The sequence below is a fragment of the Ceratotherium simum genome, chromosome 1, assembly GCF_057802395.1.
Source record: "Ceratotherium simum simum isolate JZ-2026a chromosome 1, ASM5780239v1, whole genome shotgun sequence".
Taxonomy (NCBI): Eukaryota; Metazoa; Chordata; class Mammalia; order Perissodactyla; family Rhinocerotidae; genus Ceratotherium; species Ceratotherium simum.
The window spans coordinates 57,339,698-57,365,348 of record NC_141900.1 but is presented as its reverse complement, the minus strand read 5'-3'; the positions used below and the strand labels follow the sequence as shown (position 1 = coordinate 57,365,348).

Here is a 25,651-nt window from a genome sequence, read left to right as displayed (position 1 = left end):
ACCACCTCCCTCAACTGGGGCTTAAAATTCTTTTTCTTTAAACCAAGACATAGGAGTCATCTCTTTCTGCCTTCACCATCCAAGACTTCATTAATAAAATGGGATTAGCGTTCCCAAGGAGTTTCTGTGAGAATTAAATGAGAGAATATAAACAAAGCATGACACATGGCAAGTTATTAATTGCAGCTATTAGTGTGAACACTTCCATAATTATGGCTATTATTACTAGCCCCAAATAGAGCCTGGGAAAGGTCAGAGCTGTTGGAAGGAAAGGTGTGACTTAGCATTTGGTGACAGCGCCGGGAGACGCAGAGTTTCAGAAGAGGAATGAAGTAACGTCCTTGGAGTTTCTGGCGTGGAGCGTTTCTGACGCTCACTCCCTGGAGCCCTGGGCTCGCCCCTCGGTGGAGCAGCAGGCAGCGCCTCGTCTCCATCGTGAACCCACAGTGGAAGGACCACCTTCAGTGGAAGTCGGAGAGGCTCTGGTGCCAGCATGGAGCAACAGCCTGGCTTCTCCCAAAAGGAGTGTGGACACAGATGTGTAGCCATGCCATGGAAAAGTCTAGAAAGCACGCAGGCTGTTCTCTCAGAATGTTTTGTTTGTCACAGGAGGTGCTTGTTTAATTCTTGAATAACGATGTATGAAGCCCTTGAACAATATCAGTAAGATTTTTTTTTTGAGGACGATTGACCCTGAGCTAACATCTGTTGCCAGCCTTCCTCCTTTTTTCCTTTTTTTCTCCCCAAAGCCTGAGTAGATAGTTGTACACCCTTCTAGTTGCTCTATGTGGGACACCGCCTCAGCCTGGCTTGATGAGCAGTGCATAGGTCTGCGCCCAGGATCCAAACTTGTGAACCCTGGGTCACCGAAGCAGAGCGCGCAAACTTAACCACTATGCCGCCTCACCGGGCCGGCCCCTTCCAGCCAGAAGGTTTTTTTTTTTTTTTTTTTTTTAAAGATTTTATTTATTTATTTTTCCCCCAAAGCCCCAGTACATAGTTGTTTGTCATAGCTGCACATCCTTCTAGTTGCTGTATGTGGGACGCGGCCTCAGCATGGCTGGAGGAGTGGTGCCTCGGTGCGCACCCGGGATCCGAACCCGGGCCGCCGGCAGCGGAGCGCACGCACTTAACCACTAAGCCACGGGGCCGGCCCCAGCCAGAAGGTTTTAATGGGCCTTGTCTTTCACCATATTCTTTGCAGGATGAGCAGCAGTCAAGTTCTCAAGGCTCCACCAAATCTACTCTTTTTAAAAGATGTCTTCCCTAAGACCCCCAGGCCACACCTATCTCTGTGTTGTCTGAAATTTAGTTAATATATGGCCATTTTTCTCTAAATTATGCTATCTCTTGGTTTTGGTTTTAGTTTTTAGGATTGGGAGCTTCTGGAAGCTTGTTTGACCTTCTCTGACATTCTGTTGCTTTTATCTACGGTATAACATAGCCAGCTGATAACCCCTCATGCTGGAGAGAAGGGGGTTCTGGGGATTTTTTCCAGTATTTGATTCTGGGAGTGGTTTTTGTCTTTTTACAGAAATCATCCTGTCCTATGAGCTCTACTTTGAAAGGCTACTTGAGTCTTTTTTGGAAGTAGGTGGGATTCAAGTCCTAAGGAGAGGCATTCAAGTACTATTTTCTTCTATGATTGATAGACATCATCGTATTTCATCAAAATTCAGTATTTCATCCAAGATGCACCACTATTTTATGTACCACTAAGAAAGAACACTACCAATTAAACCATGTAACCCATCAATTTTAAAACATCTTGATTTCAGAGATAAGATGTGAAAAAAAAATGTATGTATTAAAATTGATGAGATGTAGTGTACAAAATTGGGTCGGCTGAAATGAGTCAGGAGTTAGAATTCAGGTGAGCAGACGTTTATTCCACCTGGGCTTTTCACAGTGTCTGACACATGGACTGTACCTGTCACCGAACTTGTCTTCTTTCTCTAAACCCGCTTCTCTGCCCAACTCCCTCCGAGTTGGTTGGTGAGGCATAAGTCCAGGTGTCTCAGCCAGAAATCTGAGTACCGACGTGGCTCCTTCCGCGCCTTCTCTCCCACACCTGGTCTCTCACTAGTTGATTCTACCTCTTAAATATCTGTCTTACCTGTTCCCGTTGCCCCAGCCTCACAGCCATGTCCCTGGTGCAGGCCTCCACTACCTCTTACCTGCATGTCTGAGGAGTCTCCCAGCTCATCTCTCTGCACCCAGTCTCACATATTCCAGGTGATTGTCTACATGGCAGCCACTCGGATCATGTCACTGCCTGGCTATGCCCGTCTGTGCTCTTCACTGTCCTAGGAGGACGTCCACACCCTCCTCTGGTTGGCAAGGCCCAGCTTTTACTCTTCAGCCTCATTTCTCACCATTCTCCCCTCACACCCTCCTCCCCGCATACCCTGCAGGCCAGTCCCCTGAATTTATTTCAGTTCCTGGGATGAATGCCCCAGGCTCTTTCTCACCTCCAAGCCTTGCCTGAAGGCTCCTTCACTCCTGTCCACAGACTCACCCCTCTGCTTCACCTGGCCAATTCCTCACATTAGCCCCAACTTGTCCAGCAGCCACATCACCCCCCCCCCCCGATTTCCCTACTGGGACACCATGCACGTTGTGTGGTAACGCACGTTGTAACCTTCTGATTCCATGTCTGTGTCCCTCCTGGAATGTCCCCTTTGGCCCTGCACGTGCCTGCAGCTTACTAAGCACTGTTTGGTTGAAAGAATAATTGGTTCATCTTCATTTTCCATCTGAGGACCCTGAAATGAAGAAGCTAATTAGTTTGCTTGGACTCAAAATTTAAGCCCAGGTCCACATAACACATGATTTTTCCAGTTCAGCTGCTGATGCACAGAGCTTGGAAAGAGAAAAATGTCCCGAAGGCGCCTGTGTGAATTTGCCTCTCTGCATCGGCTTCCTTTGGTTTATCATCTCAGACCTGCTGCATCTCATCAACTGGTGGCAGCCAATTAATTACTCCATCTGAAAGGTTCAAAGTCTGTAATTGCTCAGTCATTTTTTCCTCTTTCTCTCCCTGGTTGTATGTGAGTGAGATAAGGTATTATATTGGCTATAATGTGAACAGAGGTGGGGCAGTCACAGTGTGGGGGTGGCCTGGTCACTTTGGTAATAACGCGTGATTCGCACTGTGCTCCGATTTTGATTTTTTCAGGCAATTTACAATCCTGAAGTCGCAGCCATGTGAGAGAGAGAACATGGCTTTTCTCACTATATTGAAGTGGAGGCCCCAGGGCACAGTAGTTCAGGTTTCTAGAGATTTCTCTGGCTCTGGCTCTGTCTCTGGGTTGAGCATCTCCCGTGTGAGGGAAGTTTCTTTTATAGTTAAAATGGAGACTCTTGGTTGGTGGTAAGGAGCCAGCCAGTGGATGGCTGCTTTGGTTTCCGAGAGGATCTGCTGCTAGTCTGTGGGAAGCTCTTGCAGGAGGATTGAGCAGAAAGGCTGCTTGTTCGTTAACAAACATGTATTAAGTACCTTCTGTATGCAGGGCTCAGAGGAGGTCCAGGAGGGAGAGGGAAGATAGACACAGGGCTTCGGAGTTGGACATGCTCAGCTGCGTTCTCATGCTGGCCCTTATTAGCCATGCGCCTTTGAGTCACTGACTTAAGAGCTCTCTCAGGGCCGGCCCCATGGCGCAGCAGTTAAGTGCACGCGCTCCGTTGCTGGCGGCCTGGGTTCGGATCCCAGGCGCACACCGACGCACTGCTTGTCAGGCCATGCTGTGGCAGCATCCCATATAAAGTGGAGGAAGATGGGCACAGATGTCAGCCCAGGGCCAGTCTTGCTCAGCAAAAAGAGGAGGATTGGCATGGATGTTAGCTCAGGGCTGATCTTCCTCACACACACACAAAAATAAATAAATAAATAAATAAGAAAAAAAAAACAAGACTTAAGAGCTCTCTCTACTTGTCCCTCTGTAAAATAAGAGAGACAATAACTTCATGAACCAGTTAGAGTGTCTTTAATTGCGAAGAACATCTGTTAATACCTCACATACGAAAACATCCCCAGGTAGAGCGAGTCACCATTAACCTGTGGTTCCTGGTGGATGGTTAATTCAGCGGCTCCGTGGAGCCCCCCTGTGGCAGCCTCCGTGCATGGCTTGTCCCAGCAGCCTAGTTGTCCTCTTGGTCCCCAAATGGCCCCATTGCAGACAATAAGATCCAGAGGCAGAAAAGTGGTGTCTTTCTTGTGCCTCTTTTTAAGAGCAGGAAAAATCCTCCCAGGAACCCCCAATAGACTTTACCTCAGGTCTCAATGGTCAGAATTGCCACAGATGTCCCATCCTACCCCAATCCCCGCTAAGAACAATGGAGTTACCAGGAGTGGCGGAGAGACTCATCTGTGGGGCTGGGTGCCCCCCCCATCTCCTAGGACCAGGCTCCCAAACGTGAACACAGTTGGAATAGTCAGCTAGTTGTCACCACACTCATGGGGGACAGAGCCTTCCAGGCCCACCATGCTCAGTCAGTGCCTCCAGAAACAAAACAGGCACAGCTAGAGTGCTGCTTCCCTCCCTTCCCTCTCAAGGAGCATACAGACTGTAAAAGGGGGAAGGAGTGTCCCCCTGGAGGGGTACACAGGCAGATGAAAGCAGCAATAGTGTGCATATGTCAGGATTTTAGGAGGCGGTTACAGAAATTAAATTCTAGTCACGGGCTTTGTGGGGTGTTTTGCCACATCTGTAGACCGGAGGAGGTTGGCTATCAAAAGAGAAGCAGACGTCGCTGTTCAATGGAATGTCAGAAGAGCAAAACTAAGTATACAAGCAGCGTGCATGCATCTAATCTAAAGAGCCTTTCTAATTTTTCCACTATACAGCTGGTCTGTCAACACACACTTACTTCTTCTCTAACTGCGGTGTTAGCGAATAATCAAAACCCTTTGGAGAAATACCTAAATTACTAAAGCCTTAATCATCAGTATATATCTTCATTTCAGTGGGTTAGTAATTTTTTTTTAATTTATCATTATTTTTTTCCCCAAGGCCTCAGTAGATAGTTGTATGTCATAGCTGCACGTCCTTCTAGTTGCTGTATGTGGGATGCAGCCTCAGCATGGCCGGAGAAGTGGTGCGTCGGTGCGCGCCCGGGATCCGAACCCGGGCCGCCAGCAGCCGAGTGCGCACACTTAACCGCTAAGCCACGGGGCCGGCCCACGGGTTAGTAATTTTTGCTTAATACTCTCTAAAGGGCAGGCCGGCCACCATCTTCGGGCTCTTTTTAAAGTCCCAATCTCTGTTCCTGGGGAGCTCTTGAAACCCACCCCTACAGTCCTGCCCTGTTTCTTCAGACTGCATTTGTGCCCTTTGCTTCTTGCTGTCAGTGTTTAGAGCAGTGTAGTAGAAAGAGCAATGGTCCAAGAGTCAGATGTGTGTCCTGATTTTGGTTCTGCCACTAACATACCACGTGATTCAGGCGAATCTGTAACCTCTGAGGGGTGCGGTCTCCGTTTCTGAGCACAGGCGTCGGATTAGATCATGGTGATGAGGACCACCGCCCTCCCAGGCCCCTGAAGACATTGCAAATCAGTCAGCTTTCTTGCTCCTCACTGCCTCCCAGCCTCGACTCAGTCGTAGAATCCTTTTCTCTATATTTGGGCAGTGATCACTGATGGATTGGTCACAGGTAGTACTCAAGATGAAACTGGTTTTCCACCCCAGAACTAGGGCCCTTGTAGATTATAATTTCCCCACAGCAGATTGGATCAAAGCTGATGGCTCCCACTCTGTCCTGATGTACCTACTCTTGGGAGAACCTTATCAGAACTCTGTTGGAAATGCTATTCCTCTAGGACACATTATTATTATGAGCTGTTACACGGGAGGATTGTGGCAACAGTGACTGCCTTGGTCTTGTTCACTGAGGAATCTCCAGCATCTAGCCCAGTGCCCGGATCAGCGTAGGCCTCAGTTATTTGTGGGGTTGAATGAATGAGTTTGGTGTGGCGATCTGCATGGGAAAGCATGCCCTCCCTCACAGGGACTGCATTTATGCTTTGGAAAAGAAAGATACTTCCCTCTTTCTTTTGGATATTGTTAGAGTTGTAAACATCTTTGGGTTTCTTTGTGAATTTGCGTTTTGGCTTTCCAAGCTTTCAAAGTAGAGAGAATGGAAATTAAAGCTTCAGGCTGGGCGAGGAGGCAGCTTTATTGGGCTGAGCCTGGGGGCTTTTAGGTGCCTTAGGAGGGGAGCCTGTCTTCCTGCTGGCTGCTCTGGCCTACGGCCTGGTCTCCAGCAGCCACGCTGGGCTCTGAGCCATCTTCCCTACCGCCATCCCTGCCTGCTGCTTCCTAGTAGCGCCAGCCTGGTCTCTCCCTCAGCTGACTCCTGTCCTGTGTCTGGGTGGCGTTTTCTTAATTGCTGTCAGGGTCCACTCCCCGGCTTGAGGGCTCACCTCACGAAGCACCGAAGCACTGTGAAAATTGTGGCTATGTCTTTGACCAGCCTGGAAAGGGATCTTGATATGGTTTCCCAGCCAAGAGTAGAAGAAAAGAAACATTTTACAGAAGGGTACAGTGTGGGCCACTTTATGTAAGACCTCATTAAATATAAGCCTCAAAGCCAATTCTCGATTTACAGATGTGCAAACTGAGGCTCAGAGTCTGGAGGTAGTAACCCAGCGAGTAGGAGATAAAGCTGGGGACCACCTGAGGCTCAGTCCAGGTGTCTGTGTTACACAGAGCTGCTGGGTTCACAGAAGTGAGATGATCGCACAGGAGAATGGGGGCGAGAGGGGCTCAGCAAGTCCACGGGGTGAGGAAAGGGCTCTCCTCTCCCCGTTTAGTGTGTACCTCCTTCACTTGCCTCCAGATGCGTTCCTTTGAGTCCAGGCCTTTAAAACTGATTGTACTATGCCTCTGTCTCGGCCTCCCGTTCTTGCTTTCACATTGCCATCCTCCAGGAAGAGAGAGGCACCTTGGGCTGTCCTTAAAAATATATCTGAAGAAGATGAAGAACATGTGGCTGATCATTTTCTCCTGGGACAGCTTGGGCCCCATTTCTCCTGTCTATGGCATTGACCCCTGGATGGACTGGGGGAGAGACTTCTTCTTTTTTTGAAGTATAATTGATATATAACATATTAGTTCCAGGTGTACAACATAATGATTCAATATTTGTATACATTGTGAAATAATCACCACAATAAGTCTAGTTAACATCCGTCACCATATATAGTCACAAATATTTTTTTTCTTATGATGTGAACTTTTAAGATTTACTCTCCTAGCAACTTCCAAATATACGATACAGTAGTATTAACTATAGTCACCACGCTGAACAGTACCTCCCCATGACTTAAAAATAACTAGAAGATTGTACGTTTTGACCCCCTTCACCTATTTTGCCCACCCCTTACCCCATTGCCTCTGGCAAACACCAGTCTATTCTCTGTATCTATGAGTTCAGTTTTTTGTTTACTTTTGTAGATTCCACATATAAATGAGATCATATAGTCCTTGTCTTTCCCTGACTTATTTCACTTAACATAATGCCCTTGAGGTCCATCCATGTTGTCACAAATGGCATGATTTCAGTCTTTTTATGGTTGAATAATATTCCATTACATATATATACCACATTTTCCTTATCCATTCATCCATCAATGGACGCTTGGTTGTTTCCAAGTCTTAGGTACCGTAAATAATGCTGCAGTGAACATGGGGGTGTATATATCATTTTGAGTTAGCGTTTTCATTTTCCTCTGTTAAATTTGCAGAAGTGGAATTGCTGGATCATATAGTAGTTCTATTTCTAATTTTTTGACGAAGCTCCATACTGTTTTCCATAGTGGCTGCACCAGTGTACATTACCACCAACAGTGCGCAAGGGTTCCCTTTTTTCCACTTCCTCACCAACACTTGTTATTTCTTGTTGTTTTGAAAATAGTCATTCTTACTGGTGTGAAGTGATATCTCATTGTGGTTTTGATTTGCATTTCCATGATAATTAGTGATGTTGAGCACCTTTTCATGTACCTTTTGGCCGTTTATATGTTTTCTTTGGAAAAAATGTCTATTCAGATCTTCTGCCCATTTTTTAATTGGATTGTTTGTTTTTTTACTATTGAGTTGCATGAGTTCTTTATATATTTTGGATATTAACCCTTTATCAGACATATGATTTGCAAACATTTTCTCCCATTCACTAGGTTGCCTTTTCCTTTTGTTGATGGTTTCCTTTGCTGTGCAGAAGCTTTTTAGTTTTATGTAGTCCCACTTATTTTTGCTTTTCCTTTTGGTGTCAGATTCAAAATATCATTGCCAAGAATGATGTCAAAGAAATTACTGCTTACATTTTCTTCTAGGAGTTTTATGGTTTCAGGTCTCACTGGTTCAAGTCTTTAATCCATTTTGAGTTAATTTTTGTGTATGGTTTAAGACAGTGGTCCAGGTTCATTCTTTTGCATATGGCTGTCCAGTTTTCCCAACACCATTTATTGAAGAGACTGTCCTTTCCCCCACTGTATGCTCTTGGCTCCTTTGTCATAAATTAATTGACCATATATGTGAGGGTTTATTTTTGGGCTCTCTACTCTGTTCCATTGCTCTATGTGTCTGTTTTTATGCCAATACCATACTGTTTTGATTACTATAGCTTTATAATATAGTTAGAAATCAGGGAGTGTGATGCCTCCAGCTTTGTTCTGTCTCAATATTGCTTTGGTTATTTGGGGTCTTTTGTGGTTCATACAAATTTTAGGATTGTATCTGCTATTTCTGTGGAAAATGCCGTTGGAATTTTGATAGGGATCGAATGGAATCTGTAGATTACTTTGGGTAGTATGGACATTTTAATAGTGTTGATTCTTCCAATCAACGAGCATGAACTATCTTTCCATTTATTTGTATCTTCTTCAGTTTCTTTCATTAATGTCTTTTAGTTTTCAGCGTACAGGTCTTTCACCTCCTTGGTTAAATTTATTCCTAGGTATTTTATTCTTTTTGATGCAATTATAAGTGGGATTGTTTTCTTAGTTTCTCTTTCTGATTATTTGTTATTGATCTATAGAAATGTTACCAACTTTCTGTATATTGTTTTTGTATCCTGCAACTTTACTGAATTTGTTTATTAGTTCTAACAGTTTTTTGGTGGAGTCTTTAGGGTTTTATGTATATAATATCATGTCACCTGAAAATAGTGACAGTTTTACTTCTTCCTTTCCAATTTGTATGCCTTTTATTTCTTTTTCTTGTGTAATTGCTCTGGCTAGGACTACCAAATCTATATTGAATAAGGGTGGTGAGAGTAGACATCCTTGTCTTGTTCCTGATCTTAGAGGAAGAGCTTTCAGATTTTCACCATTGAATCTGATGTTAGCTGTGGGCTTGCTGTATATGGCTTTTATTACGTGGTGGTACATTCTCTCTATACCCACTTTGTTGAGAGTTTTTTTTTTTCTTTTCTTTGTTGAGAGTTTTTATCGTAAATAGTTGTTGAATTTTTTCAAATGCTTTTACTGCATCTATTGAGATGATCACACGATTTTTATCCTTCATTTTATAATATGGCATATCACATTGATTCATTTGCTGATGTTGAACCATCCTTGCATCCCTGGAATAAATCTCATTTGATCGTGATGTATGATTCTTTTAATGTATTGTTGAATTTTGTTTGTTAATATTTTGTTGAGGATTTTTGCATCTATGTTCATCAGGGATATTGGCCTATAATTTTCTTTTCTTGTGCTGTCTTCATCTGGTTTTGGTATCAGGGTAATGCTGGCCTCATAAAAGGAGTTTGGAAGCATTCCCTCCTCTTCCAATTTTTGGAAGAGTTTGAGAAGGATTGGTATTAATTATTTTTTGAATATTTGATAGAATTTACTGTGAAGCTGTCTGGTCCTGGACTTTTGTTTGTTAGGAGGTTTTTGATTTCTGATTCAATATCCTTACTAGTAATTCAGACTTCTATTTCTTCATGATTCGTGGTTTCCCCTTCATGATTGGTAGGGGAAAGAGTTTTATTCCAACTCTGCCCTTAAGGATTTATGTGATAAATTATTCATTTATCCACCAACCAGGTGGATAGCATAGGTCTAGGCACCAATAAAAGAAGCAGGGTACTCGGTTCTCCAGGAGCTTCCAGTCCAGAAGTCTTTTTTAATTAAAAAATTATTTTGAATAATTATTATGTTCACATGGTTTAAATGTCAAAAGGTCAAAAGACAAAAGGTGTAAAATCTCCTACCTCTGACCTCCCAGCCGTCTAGTTCCCCACTCATGAGGCAACCACTGGTAATAGTTTCTTCTACCTCTTTCTAAAGATGTTCTTTCTGTGTTGTTCAGTGGTTTGTAACAAGGCCCAGGAGAGATGGAGCTAATTGGGACCACCTAGGGAAGAATTTTCTAAAGGTACATGGCTGCAGCCATCAGGAGATGGGGTCAGGGAGGACAGGCAGGCATGGATATTCTGCCATGGCTGGATGGAGTTTTGTGAAAGGTTGCTATCTTCAGCCTCTCTGGGTCTCCTTGTTCCTCATTTATGAAACCCCTAATCTAGGGTTTTAAACTTTTTTGTTCGTTGAACCCCTTTAGCAATCTAAAGGAATCCATGGACCTCTTTAAATGCACACAATGAAATATATAGGATTATAAATGTAAGTCAATGTACATTGAAATATGCCTGTTTTCCCACTTGGTAGGCCCAGGGGAGTCCCATCACACAGTGATTCCTTCTCTGAGGAGGGCTGGAGCCAGCTGGTTCCCATGAGCTGTTTTGGTTCCTGGCACTGCTTGGGGGCCTGGTGATGTTGACTAGGAGAGGAGATGGGGAAGAATTCCCTCCAAGATTGCTTTGTAAAGAGTCAAATGAACAATCCATTTTCCCTGATCATTAGCTTCCCCTCTGCACCAGGTCTCCTCTCCTAACTGCAGATGCGTAAGTTTGTCCAGCATTTGGTTTCTAAAAGGTGGTAGCACTGTTCCGGGAAACAGAATCCCAGTGACCTGAGTGGGAAGTGGCTGCTAAGTAGATGGTGTCTGCCTGCCTCTCAGCCCTGCCCTCAGAGACCAGGGGAGCATTTCTCAGCTGGCCTGTGTGAGTTGTAGCTGTGTTACTCTCTCCTCCCCCGTCACTCGAATCTTAGCCTCAGAGATGGGCCCTGTCCCTGATCAAGCTTCTGTTTCTTGCCTGGTGGTGGGGTCGCCCACAGGGGCCATTCTGAGGGCAGTGAAACCTCATAGGTGCTTGGCTGGGCTGGCAAACATCTCAGAGCTGTCTTGCCATCAGATGCAAAAGGAAGTTACGTTCCTGCAATTGACTTCTTTCCCTCTTCCTTCTGGTGTTTGGGGTGGGGTGACATGGGGGTTCTGAAGGGAGGTGGGCATTTTAAGCAATGGAGTCTTGGGTGGTCTAGGCTATTTTTTCTTTTCAAACAATTTAACATTGGCTAAGACAACATCAAGCATTTTAGTGGATCTGTTTAAAACACGTAGCAGTGCAATGATTTCCAATGCGCCAGAGTCACTTCAGACTCCACACACAGGTGCATACATACTTGCACATTTACACCTTCATTAAGGCAAATAGATAAAGAGGAGAAAAGCCCACAAGTTTGTTTATCCATTTATTCCAAAAATATGTAATGAGCCCTTGCTATGCACTAGGCACTGTCCCGAGATGAGCAGTAATCAAGATGGGCACGGCCCCTGCTTCCGTGGAGTTTACAGTTTAGAGGGAGGAGATGGGCAACGAACAAATAAATGAATGACCTAGAAAAGTATCGTGTGGAAATATGCTCTCCAGAGAAGTGGGTTCAGGATGTGACAGTGCGACAGGGTCCCGCTCTACACAGGTGAGGAGGGAACACCCACCTCCTGAAGGATGTTTCTAGCGTCAGCGAGATGCAGGGGTCAGGGGGACATGGTGCCAAGGCCTTGGGGTGGGTATATGCCTAGTGTGTTTAAGGCACCGAGAGAAAGCTGGAAGTGGGGTCAACTGGGAGCAGGGGCCAGATCCAGAGGCCTCATAGTCTGGAGGGGGATTGAGATGCTATGTAACCTTTGAAGGTTTCTAAGCGAGTGAGTGGAGAGGTGCAGAGGTGGAGTAATTTCACTCAAGGTCACCCAGCTGGAGGGGCAGAACTGGGATTTGAACCCTAGCCGGGCGGGCTCCAAGCCTCTGCTGTGTGTGCCTTTCTGGAAGTGCAGTCCTGGGCAGCTTTTTTGTTGTTGTTATCAATTTACTTTTATTAATTTTTTAATATGTGTGAAACATTGTTATAATTTGCATTTCTTTGACCACTGAGACTGAACACTTTTTTTTTTTGTGTGTGGGAAAGATCAGCCCTGAGCTAACATCTGTGCTAATCCTCCTCTTTTTTTTTTTTTGCCGAGGAAGACTGGCTCTGAGCTAATATCTATTGTCAATCCTTCTCCTTTTTTTCCCCCCAAAGCCCCAGTAGATAGTTGTGTGTCACTGCTGCACATCCTTCTAGTTGCTGTATGTGGGACGCGGCCTCAGCATGGCCGGAGAAGCGGTGCGTCGGTGCGCGCCTGGGATCCAAACCCAGGCCGCCAGTAGCGGAGCACGCGCACTTAACCGCTAAGCCACAGGGCCGGCCCTGAACAGTTTTTTATATGTCTATACTTTTTTAATTGTGATAAAATATATATAACATAAAATTTGCCATTTTAACCATTTTTAAGTGCACAATTTAATAGCATTAAGTATATTTACACTGTTGTGCAGCCATCACCACTATCCCTTTCTAGAACTTTTTCATCACCCCAAACAGAAACTCTAGAGCCATCAAGCAAGAACTCCCCATTCTCCCTCCCCCAACCCCTGTTAACCTCAAACTACTTTCTATCACTATGAATTTGCCGAGTCTAGATATTTCGTATGAGTAGAATCATCCAATATTTGTCCTTTGCATCTGGCTTATTTCACTTACACAATGTCCTCAAGGTTTGTTCATGTGGTATCATGCATCAGAACTTTATTCCTTTCATGGTTGAATGATATCCCGTTGTATATATATGCCACATTTGTCTATCCATTCCTCCATTGATGGACACGTTGTTTCCACCCCAGGCAGTTTTCTATGTGGAGACAGGACCTTTCTAGCTACTCACTCCAGTTCTGGGGATACTTTCTGGAGCCTGGAGAATCTGCGTCTGCCTTGGGCGGGGGGCTGACTGACCCTCCACTATGTGTGGTTAGGATGGTGCTCAGCTGTTTCAGGTAACTAATCCTGGACTGTTTCAAAAGCCCAGGTGAGCACCGCTGTTGTTCTCGTGCTGACATCAACTCTAATTTGGTTCTTTTCCTGTCCTCTTCATGGACTCATAGACTCAGAGTCTCTAGAGAGGTTTTTTCGTCATTTGCTTCTAAGCATGAAATCACCTTCTGTAGTTGGAAATTTAGCTTGTTCTTGAAAGTCCCCAGAGTAGCCACATGTCTCTGCTGGGTGACCCAGGGCAGGCATGCCTAACTGGCCTCAGTTTTCTCATCTGTAAAATGCCGTAAAACCCCTTCTGAGAGATGACACATCCTTCCCAGACAGACAGGTCAAGAAGTTCCTTTTAATTCAAATCCAATTTCTTCCTTGCTACTTGTACTTTAAGCCTGTCCCCCTCTCTTCTCTGTGAGAAGCAACTGGTCACCATCCGCCCCACAGTAATCCTGTATTTCCTGGGCCACGGCTGTGATGTCTGTGGTGCCTCAGCCTCTGATGAAATGACGAAGCGGAATGCCCAGGGTCTAAGGCAGATGGATTGCAGCTCCCCCGCCCGTGGGGTTTCTTTTCTTCCTCCTTGACAACCAGCGCTGCTGTCTGACAGGAGCCCCCTTCCCTCTGCGTCCAGCCTCTCTTCGGAGGCCTGGCAGCTCCTCGGCGGCCTCAGGAGAGTTTGGTTTGTGCCTTTCCGGATGAAGTGCCCCCTCTCTCATTGCCAGGAAATAAATGATGCTGGTTGTCACCTGTTCACTCCTCAGCCACCAGCCATGTGAGAGGAGAAAATTCACACTGCATCAATCTCCCCTGAGGTACTAGGCCACTCACAGCGGTTTTTCTTTTTCAGAACAATAAATCTGAAAAATCCTGTGCTGCAGCAGGTGCTGGAGAGCGAGAATGAGGTCCTGTGCGTCCTGACACAGAAGATAGTGACAACGCAGAAATGTGTGATATCTGAGCACGTTCAGATTGAGGAGCAGTATGGCGGCATGATGGGAATCAAAACCAAGACCATGCAGGTGTGTGCGTCCAGGGGCTGGAAGCTGGGGTCAGAGGTCACAGCGGCCTCTCTGGTCCCAACCATGGAGGCCTTGGTCAGGGGCCTCTTTGGATGATGTCTTCATTCATCAGGACTCTTTCTGTAGTAGTGAGTTAACAGAAATCCAACTCGAATTGGTTTAAACAAGAAAGAATTTATTGGCTCGTGTAACTGAAACTTTTGGGGTATCTAGCTTCAGTCACAGCTGGATCCAGGACTTGGAGAACATTGTGAGCTGCCTTCCTTGGAGGTGGATTCCCTCTTAGGTGGACTCTCTCCTTGTGGTATGGGAGCTCCAGGCTTTCATCCCACCTGCTGCAGCTGCAGGGGAAGAGTGCCTCAGGGCTGGTGCTCTCTGGACCGTCCCGGGGTTGTGCCCATTCCTGAAGCAGACCCAAGGCCAGGGCAATGGGACACTTGGATTGGCCATGCAGGCTTGGGTCAGGCACATCCCCAAAGAAAGTGGGTCAATGAGCACTGGCCAGGCCAATGCATAGATAACTCCTTGAGCCCCTTGGAGCCAGGGGTCTCAAAATGATTACTTTGGGATTAGCTGCCTGAAGTCCTTTGTGTATTGAGTTAGGGAAAGTCGCGATCAGTACATGTGTCTATATATACATAAACAGATGCTTCTGGATTAAATTATAGGCAGTCTTACCAACCTGACCCTTGAGCCAGTATTACACTTCAGTTGAACAGGAGTCTGTCAGCCCCAAACAGTTTCCCCTCCAGCTTGCCGTGGTGCCTGATATTCTGTTCTTAGAGATTTGCTTCTGGGGCTAACTTTAGGCTTTTACAGAGGATCCAGGAAAGTTGTATTGGAAGAAGGTAGAGATACAGGTCTGGAGCCGGACTTTCCCTGGGGTGGGGAGGCTGGGCAGCTTGGACAGCAGCGATGAGGGAGGTGCCCCATGGGAGAATGCTTCGGCGGCCCTGCTGATGTTTCTGTCCGTGGTGACCCCACTGAAGGTCTGGAGCCTGCCTGGGAGTTGGGAGGCTGGCTGTTGTCATGCTCTAACCAAGATCAAGTTGCTGAAAAAGGTCTCTGATCTCCCATGTTTGGGTAACAAATAGATTCTCACCTTCCTTTCCCCAGGCCATTGTGGGCATGGGTCATATCTGTAACAGGAGAGGGCTCTGGCGCCTAACCGCTTGGCATTTCCTGCCCATCCTTCTCTCGTCCTTGCCTCTCCTCCCTCCAGCCTCTCTCCTGGTTTTGTCTAACAGCAGTGTGCCATCCACAGGAGTCTGGGATGACATGCTTGGGGGTTCTTGCTCTAAGCTAGGTTCTCCCAATCAGGCTTTGATATTGTTTTGTATTTTCATTAGGATTTCAAAGTGGTTTCCATAATCCTCCTTGAGAGAAATGGGAAGTTATCTTGTCTTATTTGTTATCTTTTATTTTTTTTTTGAGGAAGATTAGCCCTGAGCTAACATCCGTTGCCAATCTTCCCCTTTTTGCAGAGGAAGATTGGCCCTGGGATAACATCTGTGCCCATCTTCCTCTACTTTATATGGGACGCTGCCACAGCATGGCCTGACAAGTGGTGCGTTGGTCTGCACGCAGGATGAACCCCGGGCCGCCAAAGTGGACTGCGTGAACTTAACTGCTACGCCACTGGGCCAGCCCTGTTGTCTTTTTTATTCAGCACTGTAGATCTAACTTCACTGCATTCCAAACTCTAGAATTTGACTTTTGTGCCACCAGGTCAGGTTGGCCATTTTCTTGGGAATGTGTATACACGTCACGAGGCCAACAAGGATTAAATCCTTACCTCTGCTGGCTGCCTCCTCATGTCCACTCGGTTCTGTGGGCATTTTCTGGGCACTTATTGTGCACAAGGCACTAGGTTGGCCACAGTGGGGAGGCAAAGAGAAGCCTGAGCACACAGGTGGGAGCACGTGCTCTCGCCCACAGGTGTCAGTGACGAAGAATGGCAACATTTCCAAGAACACCAACGTGGCGCTGGAGATCCCGGCTCCCACCACCATTGCCTACAGTGTCATCGAGCTGTATGTGAAACTGGATGGCCAGTTCGGTGAGTGCCACCTCCTGCTCGGGGCTCTCAGAATGGTTGAGCCATCGCTGAGGGACACCCCATCTTCCCCTGAGGCACACACTTGTAGAGGCTCCCCTACCGCTTTGGGGATTGATAGGCAAGAGATACTGGAAGAGTTTGGGATATCCCATGATGAGTGAGATAAATGGGCTGCGTTGCTGAGGGATGCCCAGATGTCGGGTGGGGCAAGGTTTCACCCACACAGCACAGGATTAAGACCATGGGCTCTGTGATCAGACAGGCTGGGTGTCAATATCAGTGCCACAGTTTCCTGTGAGGTCTCAGGCAAGTGGTTGAATCTTGCTGAGCCTCACCCTTCTCTGGAAGGGGAAAGACATTCCATCAGAGGGCTGCGATGAGGATTAAATTAGATGAGGCGTGGGGCCGGCCCCGTGGCTTAGCGGTTAAGTGCGCACGCTCCGCTACTGGCGGCCTGGGTTCGACGCTGGGCGCGCACCGATGCACCGCTTCTCCGGCCATGCTGAGGCCACGTCCCACATACAGCAACTAGAAGGATGTGCAACTATGACATACAACTATCTACTGGGGCTTTGGGGGAAAAAAAAATTAGATGTGGTGTATGAATTGCCTGGCACAGCGGTCATTTATTGAGTACTCCACCTTAGCTATTAATAATACTATCATCATCATCATCAACTCCTTCCCTTCCCCCAATATGAAGCCAAAAATGCTGTATTTGATCTTGCTCTGCAGCAGATCACCAGTGTGTTCAAAGCTGGGAGGTCACTGCATCATTTAAAGAAAATAAGGGCTTTGGCTTAGCTAGTGTCTGCCGGTCTTAGGTGCTCACGGCCCCTCCCTCATGTTCTTCCTGAGAAGAAGTTGTGTTGAGCCCAAGAAAACCGTTTGACCACTTCTTGGGGATGTGAATCACGAAATGTAACATAATAAATTATTGTTAACCATTTTAGGTGTGGTAATGATATTATGGTTATGTTTATGAAAAAGAGTTACCTTATTTTTTAGAGATTTATACTGAACGTTTCACAGATGAAATGGTAATATGTCTGCGGTTTGCTTCAAAAATAATCTGGGTGGAGAGCAGGGTGTGTGTGTGTGGGGTGGGCAGAGAGAGAGCAATTGTCGAAGCTGGTCGATGGGTGTGTGGAGGTTCATTATGCTATTCTCTCTATTCTTGTGCACTTTCATATTTTCCATAATGACAAAGTTTTAAAAAGTGTGCCATAATAGACCATGCACGTGTCTACTGCCGTCTCCTGCTCTTTGCTATTTGTTTTCTGTCAAGTGGCGAGGACCAGGGTAGCGAGGAGGAAGTCTTGCGGGAGTCAGCCTTTTGCACTCACTTGGCCCACACGAGTTACCACACCATTCGGCTACAGCTATAGGCACTCAGCAGGCTGAGAGTCCTTATGGGACAAGCACATGGGCCTGTGAGGAGCTGGAGGAGAGTCAGCTGAGGCATGGATTGCAATCGCCAGGCCTCCCTCTTTCATTTCACGGGGAGGTGACAAAAAGTAAAGGTGTCAATTTTAAGAAGTTGGTCTAGATAGGTAGGTCATAAATACTAGGAGTACCAAGAATTGTCACCTACATCATTTAGGCCCATAGTTCCAAATTTGTGTCATCCTAGGCATTTTTATCATTATTTTATTCTTTCTCTTTGAAAGACCTTTGTCTACTGAACAAACTGCATTAAGATGATTAAGTTGTCCCTTTGGTTTTTATTAGTGTATGGTAAGCCATGTTACCACATGTGCTATTGTGATTCCACACAGGGTGCTTATGCCTTGGTTATCCTGTCCAGATGGATTGGCAGGCAAGGTGTCGCTTTTGTAAGGCCTTTTGAAAGCTTGGCCAACACCCGAGGATGCCCATGAGTGCTGTGAAGACCCTTCAGTGGCTGGGAGCCCCGCTGGGGCTGCCACTCCAGGCTGCGGGGCCTGCGGCAGGCCCTTCTGGTTTCTCTGAGGTGGCGGCGGCACCCTGCCCTGCCTGCAGCTCTGTTTGGGCGCCTGTCGCTCCCACAGGGGGCCCCTCTTTTCTCAGCTGGGGTTGGAAAGGCACAGCTTTGCCTGGTGTGGCTCTCCTGTTTGCATTTCAATTTCCAGCCTTTTATCTTGGCTTGCTTCCGCTGTCTTTGAAAATGAACTCGTCTTTGTGCTGCTGAGAAGAGGTGCCCTGCGGAATTTTCGAGGTTCCTTTGGCTGACTTCCCATCCCTTGCCCAGGAGGCCCCGCTCCATTGCCCCTTCCCACTGCGGGCTGCCATGGCTGTGTAGCTTGGTGGTCGGGCTGTCTTGTGTGTGACTCACTGCCTGATTTTTGAGCTAGTTCTGCTTTTATTCCCCATCTGTGTTTTCTGTCACTCTTGCCACAGAATATTCTGATCTGGCTTCATAAACATAGAACTGCAGGGGCCCGAAGCGCTCTTAAGGGGCTGCCTGATCTCCCCTCCCTCCTTCCCAGTGGGAAGACATTTGACAAGGATCCTGTTTGTCCTTTGAAACTTTGAGAGGAGGCCGACTCCCTCCGTGTCCCTTGGGGGAGGCTGAGCGGCCCATCCTTGCTGAGGGGTTCTCTCAGCCACGACCCCTTCCTGCACCCACAGCTCCCCTCATGGCCACTCGGAAGCGTCATTTTATCGTCTTGAACTTTAGCCTGTGTCCTTTCAGCCCAGCACCCTGTGGGTGTGAACCTGTGCGTCCCACCCTGCTGGGGGTCTGTGCGCGTCCATGTGTCCCGCCCTGCCGGGGTCTGTGCACGTCTCTGCAGGTCTACTGGCCACGACACCAACATTTCCCCGCCAGTTCCCACCAAGGACTCTTAATTGGCTCTTCTGCTTCTCTGAATCTTTCCCCGTCTGTTCCATCTTAGCAGTGTAGCCAGTGTGAGTATTTAAAAATAAAAATTTGGTCATTTTACTCACCCGCTCAAACAGCCTTCCAAGGCCCTCTCTGTCCCAAGATCAAGTCTGCCGCTTCCAGGCGCATTGTGGTCCCGCCCCTGCGTGTGTCCAGCCCTCCTTCTCATCTCCAGTGCCTCCAGATGCAGCCATCTGGTCCAAGTTAACCCACCACCTGGGAACGCTCCACTCTTGTCCTGGAGCCTTGTGACTGCTGCTCCTGTTTGGAGGTGGCTCTCTGCCTGGCTAATTCCTACCAAGCCTTCAGGAGGCTACTTAGACACTGCTTCATCCAAGAAACCTTTCTGGTTCTCTCTCCATACCCGTCACTCTGGCTTCAGTGACCTGCCCACGTCCTCCAGCACCACCCCACGTTACCCCTGTCCCCACTTGTACCATACTTATTGTCAAGGCCTGGGTTGTAGTCCTTTTGTGTCTCTGGCTTCTAGCACAGTGCCTGACACTGAAAAGAATGAAGGCATCTGCACTGCCCTTGGGGGTCTGTGCGTGTGTAAAGGCAAGAGTGGTGCTGGTGCCATAGGCTCCTAAAGTACCAATTGGGGGCCCACAGGACTCTTGGCAGGATTCGAGGCTGTGTTAATGGTCATGGTCCCTGTGCTTGTGGAGCAGAGTCCTTACTCACCTGGGGCCGATTCACACTTACCCACCTCAGTGCCTGGTGCCAAGGGTGGAGCGAGCTGGGGGGTGCCCAGTGAATGTGGGTCGTGGAGTGAGTAAAGGAAGGATTACTTCATTTGTCTTTAGACAGCTACGCTATCTTTATGAACGTCATTGGTGCCTACAAGCAAATGAAAATATATGCTAATACCCATGCCTTCCACATGTCACACAAGTACCAGGCTCAGCCACATGCTTATTCCATAGCCTGTGTTTAAGTACACAAATTATTAAATAGAAGCATGAAAAGAACCCTAATTCATGAGTTCACTTGTTGTTTTTGCTTAGCAAGGACACAATAACTGTTACATTTTTACCTACCACTTAGATACCTTAGTTGGGTTCTCAAGTAGGAAAGTATGTAAGGAACATTTTAAAAATTATTTTAAAAAACTTTTTATTATGGAAAATTACACACATGTTCAAAAGTAGAGATAATGTAATGAACCCCATGTACCTGGCACCCATCTTCAATAACTAGGACATTTCATGTGTCATCTATAACTTCACCACCTCCCTCCACCCTTACTCAATTGTTTTGAAGCAAATCCCAGGCATTATATTGTTTTGTCTATAAATATTTCAATCTCTAAAAGATAAGGCTTTTTAAAAAAAGATTAGTTTTGCCTTCATATCGATTCACATATATTCTTTTGTGTCTGGATTTTACACTCAACATGTTTGTGAGATTTGCTCATATAATTGCAGAAATCAGTAGTTCATTTTTCATTGCTGTGTATTATTCTATTTATCAGTGAAGAAAAGTTGACTCTTTTAGAACATAACCATATAAGATAATCATTTGTGTACCTAAATATATTCTCAATAAATCTGTCATATTATCAGTTTAGTCAAATTCAAATTTTCTTAGTTTCATATATGGTGAATTCTTTGTTTAGAGTTGGTTTGTTCAAACCAGGGTAAGGAAGTACTTCTGATGTTTGAGATTGCTTCCTGCCTGTTCAAAGAGGACACCCTGGAGAGATTTATGTTAACAGCAACCATTTCTCCTGAATTTGGAGGAAGGGGATGAGTTTTGGTCAAACAGCATAAAGTGTGTAGGAAGTGGGTTTATGGAGAAGAGGTGCCCCGCCCGAGTTAGGTGAAGCCACATCTAAGATGGGCCAACAAGGCCAGGCTGACTGTGTGCCTGACTTGCCCTTTTTCCTGTATTACAGAATTCTGCCTCCTACGAGGGAAGCAGGGGGGCTTTGAGCACCGGAGGAGAAGCGACATTATCTTCCTGGACCCCAGGCCCTTACAAGACATTGTGTGCTGGGACACGCCAGATGCTGGGCAGGGGCTGCCTACCCCGGATGGGCCGTTGAGTGTTTTAAAACAAGGTATTGCCAGCAGGGTGGGGCCTGGTGAGCTGATGGGTAATTGAGCGCTGTACCCCAAAAAGTAATGTGGCCTGCAGGAGTGGTGACTCCTTAATGACTCACGGAAAACATTTGAGAACAGAGAGGATGGTGCCTCTGAGCCAGTCCCAGTCCCCTCAGCAGGGTTCACCTGGGTCGGATCTTAGGGACCCTCAGGTCTTGGGTGCCATGTTTTGAGGAAGGGGTGGGAGACTGAGGAGTGTACGTCGGGGGCCCGGCATTTACTTTCATTTTAACTGCAGAGCCTTGCTGACTCCTAAGAATAGCCAGTCAGCAGCAAGGAGAGAGAACCCGAGTTCTGCATGTTTCATTATGTTCCAGGCTTCATTGCCAAGACAAGCAATGCTTTGTCAGCATTGCAAAATGCTCTCTTGGAGGCTTTCTCCACCTGACATGAAGCTGTATGGTGCCACGGCAACCAGCGAGGAGGAGGGGAGTACCTGTGACTTGCCTGCAGCAATTCCTTTTGCTCCCCACAGCGTTTTGGGTTTTAAAAAGTTGGTTTTTTGGGGGGAGGGGGAAGGGCGGGAATGCAGTATATAATAGAAGAGGAGATGGGCAAGGACAAGGAGACACAAATAATTAGGTAAGAGCTTAGTAAAAAGAGCCAGGAGCAGTTCAGAAGATGCTCTGGCTCGGAGGGTAAGAAGAGACTTATCTATGGGGCTTCAGTGAGTCCCAAACAGAAGATGCTTTTGGTTCTGTAGCAAAAATCTCAGGGTTGGAAGAAATAGCAGTGAAGGCCTGATCTTAAGATAAGGCTTTCTCGTCTTATGCAGGGCTGCAGGCCCCTCCTCTGCATCCTCAAGATTGATAATTGGGTGTGATTATCAGCTGCCACTTAAGCGCTGTTGATGTCACGGGTTAAAACCACAGCAGCAGTGGCCCTGCAGCCTTGAACTGTGCTACAGTGAAGTGACAAGACAGTCTGTGGGCTACAGCTTTCTTACAATTTCCTTTCCCACCAGTCCACCCTGTAAGTTGGCCATCTAGTCAGCCCAGGGTGGGGTGGGGAGGCTGGGCATGTTAGGCAAGAGTAGGGTGGGAGCCAGCCTGGCCTGTGTGCCCTTGGACCCTAGACCAACCAGGACAGCTCCTTTCCAGGCTGAGGTGGCAAAGACCTAGTTGTGTTTATAAGGCAGTTTTTGAATATGTCAGTTACTAATGTGACATGTTCCTCTCCATGGGGCTTTCTACAATTGTGTGCTGGAATTTGCCATCAGCAGAGGTGGTGCATTTATGTGTTAGCATGCTTCCCTGCATACAAAAGCTTTGGTTTATCAAATCTTGCTTTTAAATCTCCCTGGGCTTAATTTACTAGAAGCTTTTGACTATCTTAAAAAAAAAAAAAAGGAAGATTCTAAGGGGAGAGGCTTGAGCATTCTGCAGAGGATGTGAGTCACCCAGCTGGGTGGGGCTGTGCACTCATTCTCCAGGACGGGTGAAGAAGAATGAATGGCAAAGTGGAAGAGCTGTGTTTGCCGTGAAGATAGGGTGCCCGCCTCTTTGAAAAGCATGCATATTAAAGGATACAAAATCTGCCATGTATGAGAAGAAAGGACACGAAAAATAATGTATTTTGGAATTTGCATGGCTCCGAAGCATTGTAAAAGACTGATGTTTAGTAATTCAGCCTTGATAATTTATTTCTATAGAAATCATGCTAAACAGGAGTCTAAATGACTTTTACAGAAAATAATTTATTAGACTTAATGTTTAGTGGGTCATCAAAAAAGAGTACAGCCTGAAACAAAACTGGGTGGCCCTTTCTTTTCTGTCTTTCTGTCTTTTTCTGTCCTCCTCCCCTTCTTTCTTCTTGTGTTAGTTACTGGTTATTGACAAACACGCAGGGTGGTATTCAACTCGATGTCCTTTATTTCTGAGTTCCATGACTGACTGTGCAGCTGGAAGTGTCTATGAAAGAACTGAGGACAATTAGTTATAAAAAGCAAGAGCTGCTGTCCCTTGTTCTGAGACACGCATGGCAGTCATGAGAGTGAGTATGTGTTGCTGCTTTCACAGGGACTCTGCTCTTGGAGAAGTTCCATCCCTTTGTAGAGCTGCCGGAGCAGCAAAAGACAGCGCTGAGCAATGTCCTCCAGGCGGTCCTGTTTGATGAAGAATTACTCGTGGTCCTGGAACAAGTGGTAAGACCAGAGACGTCTCGAGGCACAGTGTGTCTCCACCTGGGTTTTCTGGAGATGTGGACAGGCTAGACCTCTTGGGATGAGGCTTGGAGCTGGAATAAAATTGTGTTTCAAATTTCCCCACCTCCTTTGAACCCTAAAGCTTCTTTTTTTCTTACTCTCAGCTCCTCAGTTTTCTAACTGCAGAAAGGGAGCTGATGTCAGGAATCCAAGGTTCTCCAGGGCTGCCGTAACAAATGACCACACACTTCGTGGCTTAAGACAACAGAAATTTATTCTCTTACAGTTCTGGAGGCCAGAAGTCTGAAGTCAAGGGGTCAGCCGGGCTATGCTTCCTCCAAAGGCTGCCCTTCCTTGCCTCCTCCAGCTTCTGGTAGCTCCTGGTGTTCCTGGGCTTGTGGCTGCATCGCTCCAGTCTCTCCTCTGTCTTCATATAACCTCCTCTGTGTCTGTGTGTCATCTCCTTTTCTGTCTCTTAAGAGACGCCACCATTGGATTTCAGGCCCACTCCAACCTCGGAGTGTCTCCTCTGGAGATCCTTACCTTAATTACATCTTCAAAGACTCTTATTCCAAATAAGGTCACATTCTGGAGTTCCAGGTGGACATATATTTTGGGGGCTGTTATTTAACCCACTACAAGGGGGCTATGTGGTAGAGTCCAACAAGTCAACCCATTCTATCTAGAACAGATTGAAAAGCAGGCTTCTGTATTTTTCTCTTTTGCAGCAGAAGGATTTTCTGGGGCAATCAAGTTCCTTAACTATTAGTTGTACAAATGGTGAGGGCACCCCCCGGCTGCCAACCTCCTGCCACCCAGACCTTGTGCTGTCCTTCTCTGAAGTAGGCCGGGTGATATAAACCTGATTTTTACTATGGTTGGTTGGTTTTTTTTTTTTTTGGTCTTTTTGTTTTTCTGTTATGCAGAGAGTTTGAACTCTGATTTTCTGATTTAATGCCTTATGGTTTCCAGGAGATCATTCATATTATTTTTCCCTCTTGAAGTTGCATTGTGCCAAAGAGCGTAGTTACCAGTGATAGAACCTGCAGTTGTTGAAAGAGTTCCACAGCCCAGGACATTCTGGAGGATGCGGAGCTCCCGGGGGGGTATGCTGGCCCTGGGGAGAACACAGATGTTTCAAAAAGTCCACTGACTTCTACTTCCTAAAATAGCTCCTTCCAAGAGGGAAATGTCAGGCCAGCACCCTATGGAAAGAGCATCGGCTGCCCTGTCAGGCGCTGGAGAGGCAAGCTGCCCGAGTGGCGGGGGCCGGTGGGCTCTCACATGAAAGCATCTGGACATGGAGGCCACAATGGAGCAGAACTGGCTGGGTGATGTGGGTTGGCGAGGGCAGCCCTCACTGGCAGGGCCTCCCAGCTCCCAGCAGGCCCCGTGAGGATGGATGAGGCTGCCCCGGGCCCAGCTGGGAATGTGGCTGGGGGCTGGAGTGCCCAGTTTAAGGCTCAGGACCACAATGGGACGATGCTATTGTGTTCCCCCCCTCAGCCTGCGTGTCATCACCTGTTCCTGGTACAACCTGACAGACGCTGCCCTGGAAGGTTCTACCCAATAGTTCCTGCACACCCCCTCCCCTCGCTGTGGAAGAACAGTACCCAGGCGAGGCTGTTTACTGTCTCCTTAGGAGGAAGTCTGACCTGGTAGATTAGTAATTTCAAAACATAGACGAGAGCTTCAGATCTTGCTTTACGTGGGAGGCGGTGAAGGACAAGGGGTTACGTCGTGGGGCAGAGGCTGGGTTGTGCCCAGCTTGGCCTCTAGCTTCATCACGTCTGTCTCTGTTCTCTCCCCCTGCAGTGTCATGACTTGGTCAGTGGCCTGTCGCCCCTATTGCCGACGTTGGGGGAGCTAAAGCCCCTGCAGCAGCAGGACCTCACGGCCTTCCTGCGGCTGGTGGGGTGCAGTGTGCAGGGTGGGTGTCCCGGCCTGGAAGATGCAGTCAGCAACCAGAAGCTCTTTTCTACGGCCTATTTCTTGGTCAGTGCACTAGCAGGTACGGAAAAAAGAAAGAAATGCTGTTGTTGCTTTGAAATTGCTTTGCTCACCATTGTGGAACATTTGGTAGATGTGGTCCCCTCCCTTTCAGCAGTACGGGGAGGACAAGAAGTGGAAGGCCGAGGAAGTTGACACGATTGCCAGGAAAGTCATAGACTTAAGCATGAAGGAGGCTCCACTGTCCACTGCCAGCCTCCTCACTCTTGCGGAGAGCCCTTCTCTTTCCTGCCCCAGCCAGGGCT

At 46.9% G+C, this 25,651-nt stretch overlaps 1 protein-coding gene across 2 annotated transcripts in view; it reads left to right on the top strand.

Annotated features, from left to right (window-relative positions):
• Positions 1–25,651, top strand: part of GSDME (gasdermin E) — a 119,078-nt gene that overhangs the window by 78,438 nt on the left and 14,989 nt on the right. For both annotated transcript variants that reach the window (XM_004418912.3, XM_087429047.1), the window contains exons 4-8: positions 14,055–14,226; positions 16,165–16,285; positions 21,046–21,210; positions 23,272–23,396; positions 25,212–25,407. In XM_004418912.3, coding sequence (XP_004418969.1) covers positions 14,055–14,226; positions 16,165–16,285; positions 21,046–21,210; positions 23,272–23,396; positions 25,212–25,407 — 779 coding nt within the window. The remainder of the gene's footprint in view (positions 1–14,054; positions 14,227–16,164; positions 16,286–21,045; positions 21,211–23,271; positions 23,397–25,211; positions 25,408–25,651) is intronic.